Genomic DNA, 8,346 nt, shown 5'->3' with positions numbered 1-8,346 from the left:
GCTTCAGCAGCTACTTCTCACGCGCGTGATACGCCGATAGAAGGAAGGAACCAGCGAGCGGTGCGACGCATGCAAGGTAATCGGTTCCTCTGCTGTAGCTCAGCCTTCTGGTCGGACATCAGCCTCGCCAGTCTTGGTGCACCTCTTGCTAACCAGACAACTCGAAACATCTCACCATCAAGATATCTCGAGCGCGGCCCACCAAGCCGCTACACCCCATCTGCAACGATCCTCGCTTGCTTCCAAGACGCACGACGCTGCCGCAATTCTCCTGGACTTTATCTAAGGCTCGCGACTTTCTGTTCCGCACCAGGCTGTGCGCAAATCTATAGCAGTGCAGATGAAGAGCCCACATCCCGTCGCTGCTCGACGATGTATGGTATCACAGGTCGGATGGCCACCTCATTGCGCCTGGCAATGATTCTATTCGTTTCGCGAAGGGTAAGAGTTATCCTTGGGCATCAAGCTTGTGCCGATTGGGGGCCGTTTCGCTGTGTGATACTACAGCCTTTGCGCCACCTCGTATCGTCATCCGCAACAGTCGGCCTAGGCTGCAGTTGACGTACTAGACATTGACGACTGGCTTATGGAGCGCCTGTACAAAGGCATGCCTCCTGCGCTTGCTTACGGCGGCCCACTTGCCGTGCCTGCTTCAGCTTCAGACCCCCATACCTTGCCTTGTACCGAACGAGCCGCGCAAAGACCTTTTCAACATGTCCGGTGACTTCTACTATGCGCTCATCCCACTCTATGCTAACGTCAATGACAAGGTGGATGTGTCGTGGTAGTCAACGTTTGCCGAACGACTCCAGTTCTGGTGCCATGAGGGCAACATCAATTCACCTCCAGGTTATAGTGCGGCCCTCATAACACATCTCTCAAGATCATCTTTGGCCTGAAAAGATGATAGTATACCTGTACGACATCCCGCAGAATGGTACTCAAGACCTGTCGCAACCAATGCTGGAGCAGGACGTGAAGGATTAGAGAAAGTCTATCGTTTGCGGAATTAAGTTCTATGAGAAGGGTGGAACTACAGAAATCTTCGCCTCTTCAGTCACCATAAGCTCCATTGCGACTCAGGCCGCATCAATCTTTGCTTTGGCGTCGACCATCACGTACAAGCGGACCACGACGAGCGCGTCTGCTTCAGGCACGGCATCAAACCCCGTCAACACAGGCACTACAGCATCGCCAACGGTGACGCCCACCAACCCGGTCGTCACCACAAGCCTGAGCGACAGTGCTGGTCTGTCCACAGGAGCAAAGGCCGGTGTCGGCGCCGGCATTGGTGTTTCCGCGTTGCTTACCGCGACAGCTGCATACCTGCTCTATCGCAACCATCACAAGTTGAAAGACCTCAACGCACGACTTAGCTACCAATCTCAAGCCGAGCACTTCAACAAGCCCCCAGGCGTCGCGGTCGCGCCTCACGGAAGCAATGGATACGAGAGGCCGTACAGCGAGGCTACGACGTCGCAGGTTCACTCTTCGCCGCAGGTACCGGCGCAGTTCTCGTAGGCGTGCGCTCTGGGCGCTCCGGGCGCTAGTATTGCGTGCTGCGTTCGCAGGGTCTCTTGACCATTTTTGTGGTTATAGTATTACCGTATACTCTTCCGTTCGATTGCCCCGCTTGCACAGCTCTGAAGGTTGCGACTAGAAAATGAAGGCGGAAAGTGTATTCAGCCGGACTGGGATCGTCTCTGACTCGTCTCCAAAGGCTTGTCTGAACCCCAGACGAAGCCACAGCAGCTCTGGCCAACCACTGTTTCCGACTCCCCAATTCCCCCAATGCGCATACCCAAGGTATCTCTCAAGAAGATTGTAGCTCGAGCGCGAAGCCCAAAAGCCTTGTCTGGGTCGCTGTGCTTCCCGACACTGCCAATCAGCGACGATGCCAAATATATGGCGCAGCCCATGTGAGGTGGCTACCACCCGCGTTTTCGGCTGCCGCTCAGCCTCGCAGAAGCAATTTCAGGCTTCCCTCAACAACAGACGTCCCAAAACCGCAATTGCGCCGACGTATCTGAACCTACAATCTGACAGATCTCAGATTCCTAGATCAATGGCGTCTGCCACCGTGCAGATGCACGACATCGCCCCGACTTCTATCAGCGTGCCCAGGCCCGCGGCATGATGTTCCGCATCGTGCTGCATCGTGGATCCACTCCGCATTATGGCAGCGATAGAACATCGCATGCCGAATCCCTGTGATTCCAACATGGCGTTCATCTCCATTCGTCGTCCTGAAAAAAGAATTCGCTTCCAAATCAGTTAGTGTACTGATTGGGGGCCATTTCGCTGCACGGCGTTCTCAGCCTTACGCCACTTCGCCTTGGGATTCGCGCGCTATTGATCGAGGCTGCAAAAGACTTGCTGGCAATACAGCTAGGAACATGCGAGATAGAGATAGGCGAATTGCTGGCTTCTTCAAAGTTGCTGCTGCAGCCGCACTTGTGAACAACCACCTTTCCGTTGCTCCGTGTAACTTCTCACTTTCTCTATCTCCTCTCTTCGTTTACCTTCCGCCGCCGAAAGCGTTCGAATATGTCAGGCGCTTTCAACTATCCGCGCGAGGAGCACCACGTTGTATTGAACGTCGATGATGTGGTGGACGTATCCTGGTGGTCGACCTTTGCTAATACACTCGTGATCCAATGCTATGAACGAGGCGACATCGAAGCAGGGCAGGAAGAGAGTAAGATGCACCACAGCCTCTCTCATCATCGTAGCTCCGCTAATTTGCAATGAAGCCTTCAACATAGTGATTGACCAGAACGGAACGGAACCATGGTCGCCAATCTACCTATCCCGACGATTCGATGACTGGTCTATCCCCGCAGGGTGCATACTTTCGATGGAGGAAGCGGGCGCCGGGAACATTGGAGGTGCCACGATAGGCGTTACCTCCGCCACCTCTTCCCAAGCTGCATCGATATTCGCATTGTCTTCGACGGTAGCGTTGAACACCGAGACTTCGTCTTCATCAACGCCAACACCGACACCATCCACGACCCCGATCTCAAGCCCCGCTAGTACAGTACCTTCGGCACCATCGACACCGACACCCACAGGGCCGATCGATACCACCGCGACAGGTGCAGATAACAGCGGCGGCTTATCGGCTGGCGCAAAGGCTGGTATTGGTGCTGGTGTCGCGGTGGGCGCACTGCTTGTTGCAGTAGCGGCATACGTATTCTACCGTAATCATCGCAAGATGAAAGACATGAATACCAGAATGAGTTATCAGCCCGAAGCTGAAGCCCAGCAGTACGAGAAGCCACCTGGTGTTACGGTCGCGCATCACGCTGTTGACGGCGATACAAAGCCATACAACAATGCCCCGACTTGGTCACAGGAACTCCCATCGCCGCACGTGCCGCCGTCGGAGCTAGCCGCTACGCGGTAGGAATGCAAATGCTCGGTGTAGAACAAGGATGGATGTCATTGATCTGCTATGCGTCTGCATCGCGGAGGTACTGAGGTACAAGATGAAGGAGCTGAAAGGGCAAAGGGAAGAAACATACCACGCATGTTGGCGTTACAATCTCAATAGTACCGATAGACTCGATAAAAATCGCTGGTCAGATCGACAGCATGCTGCTGGCCCTCCCATTTGAGCTCAAGCCCTGCCCGGTTCGCCCGAAGCTTTTCCTGCGCGTTCGCATTACAACGCTGTGTCGCTTGATCCATGCGTTGTTGTACCTCAATTGGCCGACTCGGAGGAAAGACGTATCGCGGCAAGGGCCCACGCTCCGGCCAGATGTTGTACACCCGCAGCGCATTGTTCAATCCAGGAACCACAAATACGCCGTCTGGATGCGCCGCACAGCTGAAACCAATCCAGTCTGTAAATCCGGCTAAGCTGAGGAGAGGCATCCCGCCGTACGGTAGCTGCGGCGCGCCCGGGTTGCGCGTCACGACCTTGTGATCGAAGAAGAAGCCTTCCATCACGTTCTTGAACTCAAAGTCGGCCATATCCTCCTTTGCAAACATGCCACCATAGGTGAGACTTCTCTTCCCTGTTTGTCAAAACGCAGTACGATCAGTAGTCGTTCTTGCGCAACCGACCCTTCAGTGAGCGCCACCCCAGAGGGCAGCCGAGGACTTACAGATGTTGTCTGAGTCCGGGCAGCGCGATACCTCCGCGAAGCTCGAAAAGGCTTCCGGAGTTATGTACCCGGTGCCTCTGGGATCGAGCTTCGCAAAAAACTGCTTCATCAACGCTTCGAACGCGGGCGTCGGCGCCCCGTTCGTGTAGAACATGTGTTCGGTCCAACCTGATGGCGGAGGCGCCCGCTGCTGAGGCCGGGGAGGGAGCGGAGGTGGAGTATCGTACATCGCTAAAGTGTGATGATAGCACGCGAAGCAGGAGTCGTCGTACGTATGTCGCGCGATCGCGATGCGGTTTGAGTGCGATACAAGATGCCGTTACTGTGAGCCCCGAAGTCGACGTTGATCTCGCCGTCCGCTGAGGAAGAGGGCAAACGCGGGGCAGAATGGCTGCCAGCATGGCCCAGATACGATGTTCAGCTGAAGAACCCTTGCTGATTGCGCGCCTATGATGCGCTAACACCAGATCATGTTAGGACGACCTTCGCAGCAGGCCAAAGAACCAACACCAAGGTAGCAAAAGCACATGGAGTCTCAGCACCGAAGATTGTATTGAAGTTGTTACAAAGTAGCCTCGTCTGTATTCTATTCCTTTGCGAACTGGAATTAAACTATTCTCATGTATGCACTACATCGTTCCCTCTCGCCCTCGCCCTCGCCCTCGCCATCGCACCACTCAACCTCTACCTATCAAGCTTAGTCTCATGCCAGATCATCTCAGGCGAATAGAGAAGCGTCCCATTCACATGCACCGTAACCGTCTCATCTCGCTTGTACAGATTGCCATCTTGCACACAACCTATTATGCGCTGTTTATACCAGCGCGTGGCCTTAGTCTTGTACTCCTCGTAGACTAGCTTTCAGTCCAGTACGTAGAGCTTAGCGATGTACCTAGAACGTAGAGAGATGTGGAGTAGCTCTTCAAAGGTCAGGGCTTCAGCGTGCGTGTATGTTTTGCTTTTGGCGGAAGCGTCATCCCAGGAGTGTGAGACAGAAAGTGTCCATTAGACATCGTAGAATTCTTTCTTCTCGCAGCCAGATCCAACAGTGCTTTGCAGACAGGCTTTAACTAAGGTAGCTATTACATTAGTGCTTTCAATCGTAAGTTCTTAAGTTGCAGGTTCCATAAGCGCGATCTTGCTTAGCTGCGCCTAAGTGCTATAGTTCACGCCTTTCTTTTTATTATAGAGCATTAAGCAGGTTAAATAATTGTGGCGGATAGTAATAGGTTCGATCTTTTCCTTAACAGGGCTAACCGAGGTCCACAAAAATGCACTAAGATTGTTGCCGTAGTTAACAACATAGAGGTTATAGGCCTCCTTAGTTTTTCTCTATGCCCAGATGTTGTTAAACTCGTACCCAGTGCCATTAGCATGCTCGAAAAAAGTAATCGTTTGTTAGTTAAGAAGTGTGTGCCAACGCGCAGAAATAATTCGGTTGTTCATCCACTAGAAATTAAATGAATAGAGAACCTCTAGCGCCTACTCGCTTAAGAATATAGTTTGACAGTTGTATGTTTAGATTCCAATTAATTTACTAATAGAAACGTCAAAAAGCTCGACAGCCCCTATCAATAGATCCACTTCTCGCCACCAGAATCCTTTCACGCAAGTAGTCATCCATACTCAGGTTAGGTCAACTACTTCCGTCTTGCCAGTACCTACCAACCCAACGGTACAACCACAACCACAAGGATCGGCGACGGGCTGGTTCTTCTTAGGGGTTTTGTCGAGTTCGATCATTGTCATTACTGTACCCAATAGTAGGTTCCACGTAACCTAACAGGCCTTGTTGTAATTCTCCGCCAAGAGTCTGTAACGCTAGCCGCTCGCATAGTCTTTAGTATTAATCGTGAAACTAGCGCTACCAAAATTTACACTAGTAAAGACCTTAACAATGCCGCTGTTAAGATTATTATAGGTCTGCTGTAGTGCAGGTAGCTTTGTAAGGCGGGCTACCTGCTCTTCTGCAAGAATCTCGCCTCCGGTCTGCTCGATCATAATGTTTTGTGTAGACATTTTGACGAAGTGATCTTGTTCTCAAAAGACTTAATAGAAGTTTTGTGTTAAAGAAGAAGCTTAAGGTGTGCAAAATATAAAGAATATAATCTAGATAGCAATTATAGTCTGTAAGTATGTATGGAGAAATAAAACTAGTGAGTAGTAAGTTCTGCGAGCCTTTACATGCAGATCTAGTAGATCTAGAAGTTAAGGTAGTAGCTAATAAGAATGTTAGACTATACGTTACCTTGTAATAGGTAAAAGATGCGTCTTCTTCTATAGCCTTCTAAGTTAGAGTAGTATTTCAGACGGCAAGCCTGCATCAGGAAATGGTGACACCTCGTTCGAGTAATCCGAAGCTTGGCTTGTGGAGCTTCGTGATACCGCCCAAAAAGGCAACCAACCTCGACTTCTACTATAAGAGGCTACTGCTCTTCCGTTATCTTTCCTAATCCCCCAGCTATCCCTCTCTATTCCCGCCCTTTCACGCCGCATGTCAGCGCCTGATTCTGCTCTCCCTGTCTCCTAACAAATTTCAATGATGCATTAGCGTCGCACATCAGTATCCACATTCATACGCAGACGCAACGCTACGCCCAACCGGCCCCCTGATGCATCTACCCTTATCTAGGTCTGAAGTTAAGGCTTTGCTCTCGATATCGACCATCACACTCAGAAACAGAGAATCTGCCCTTGCCCTTTTATGAGCGATCTAATCTTCCAATTCATCGCAATTTTGTTACGACATGCTCCTTCGCATTCGTCGAGATTCCAATTTGGGCGCCACTGAACACTGCTCACACTGTCAAAGCCAACGAGTACGGTCAAGTGCCTGACGGTCGCCTATCCCCGAACAGGCTACCGGTCCAGCGCCATATGTCCCATATCCCCAGCATGCCCCTGCTGTCGGATCGACTAGACTGATAAGACCTGACCTTCATGTGGCACTCTAAATGTGGATAGATGGTCTAAAATCGGCTTCTGCAGAGACTAGACTAGAAGTCGAGATCTAACACTGCTTTCGACTGGCTCCGCGTGAGGGAGTAAATAGACCAAAGCACAACGATGACATTGACCGAGCTGTGAGCCGCCGATGATTTGGAACAAGGCAGCCTGACTTCGAGAGATTGATGGCCAGCCTCACTTCATGCACCGAACCCTGTTCCGTGAGCTAATAGGCTGGTTATCAAAAGACGCTTTCTCAACCACCGGCACCTTCATGGTTCCTCATCCTAACGAAACCAAAGTACGCGTACCCCCTACTCTATGGTGGCTGTTGGAAAGCTTAATGATTGGCTTACTCGGCTGCATGGAGGCATTAGTATTGTCGTAAATTGATTTTATGTTCCTTTTAAGTTAATGCATTTGCAGCACATATTATGCTGCGCTCTAGGCCATGATATTAGGCTCTACCCTGCTCTATTGACCTAAGGCTAGCGTTTATGCAGACTATGTGCATCTATCCACTAGCCGCCTTGGCGATGGTATATAAACGAAAGAGATGTTCTTTAGGGGGATATTAGAGTCCTTCGTCCAGCATGAGAGAACATCGTCAACGCTTCTTCAAAATGTCTTCTTCTGTTGCCAAAATTTATGCCGATCCTTTCCGCCCATGGTGCCCACCATCAGGTACGCCAAATCGAACCACTAAAAAGCCGAATCCGAAGAGTAAAGCATCGAAGTACAAGTCCAGCGACATGAGGAAGATCGAAGATTGTGCAAGGATCAAGGATATTGCTATGCTCCCAGGGCCAGCTCCTGAATTACCTCACTTCCCGGACGTAAACCCATCCACTCTGCTTGAAACAGCAGAGTCCGGCTTTACTCCCAGCAATCAAGGTACTTAGACTGATGGGTGTTCTAGTATGTCGAATCTCAACTAACTCGATCTTGCAGATGCAGTCTTTCATGCCGGCCCCATTGCCTTCGATCTTAATCAAGACTAATGCGAAGTCCAAGATGAAGCCTCTCTCGCGGAAGGGGAGAAAGATACCGCAAACACTGCGAGAACAACTGCAGCAGCAGAGTTTGGCGTAGTTGACGATACTTCCGGTGGGTCAGCTAGAGCAAGGCTATTCTCATACTAATTTTGGCAGCAGAGTGCACGTTTCTTGTGAGAGATGTTGTTACCACTGAGCATTGCCGTTTGACATCCAACGATCACGATATGGGAGGGTCACAGTCTCACCAAGACTTTGCTTCCCGATTGCCTGGCGACGGAGATTATCTGCGA

The 8,346-nt window shown here is 50.9% G+C and overlaps 2 protein-coding genes across 2 annotated transcripts; one reads left to right on the top strand and one right to left on the bottom strand.

Moving 5' to 3' along the window:
- Positions 1 to 2,399: 2,399 nt before the first annotated feature.
- On the top strand, positions 2,400 to 3,479 carry BKA58DRAFT_36730 (uncharacterized protein). Its single transcript, XM_046168908.1, has one exon. It carries the CDS (start codon positions 2,663 to 2,665, stop codon positions 3,407 to 3,409), a length of 747 nt encoding a protein of 248 aa, XP_046021038.1. The 5' UTR covers positions 2,400 to 2,662; the 3' UTR covers positions 3,410 to 3,479.
- On the bottom strand, positions 3,480 to 4,769 carry BKA58DRAFT_36729 (uncharacterized protein). Its single transcript, XM_046168907.1, has 2 exons — positions 4,113 to 4,769; positions 3,480 to 4,022 (listed from the first exon to the last, which is right to left on the bottom strand). The coding sequence occupies exons 1-2, from the start codon at positions 4,339 to 4,341 to the stop codon at positions 3,550 to 3,552; spliced, it is 702 nt and encodes a 233-aa protein (XP_046021037.1). The 5' UTR covers positions 4,342 to 4,769; the 3' UTR covers positions 3,480 to 3,549.
- Positions 4,770 to 8,346: the final 3,577 nt, after the last annotated feature.

This window comes from Alternaria rosae, assembly GCF_020736505.1.
Source record: "Alternaria rosae strain MPI-PUGE-AT-0040 chromosome Unknown BKA58scaffold_10, whole genome shotgun sequence".
NCBI lineage: Eukaryota > Fungi > Ascomycota > Dothideomycetes > Pleosporales > Pleosporaceae > Alternaria > Alternaria rosae.
The sequence above is the reverse complement of the archived record's forward strand: the minus strand, read 5'-3'. Positions and strand labels throughout refer to the sequence as shown.

What these genes read in the sequence shown, in the direction of transcription:
- BKA58DRAFT_36729 (XM_046168907.1), bottom strand. Translation starts at nt 4,341, where the DNA reads ATGTACGATACTCCACCTCCGCTCCCTCCCCGGCCTCAGCAGCGGGCG. An exon ending in CCCGGACTCAGACAACATCT is followed by an intron (nt 4,023 to 4,112) that starts GTAAGTCCTCGG and finishes TTTGACAAACAG; the next exon opens with GGAAGAGAAGTCTCACCTAT.
- BKA58DRAFT_36730 (XM_046168908.1), top strand. Translation starts at nt 2,663, where the DNA reads ATGAACGAGGCGACATCGAAGCAGGGCAGGAAGAGAGTAAGATGCACC.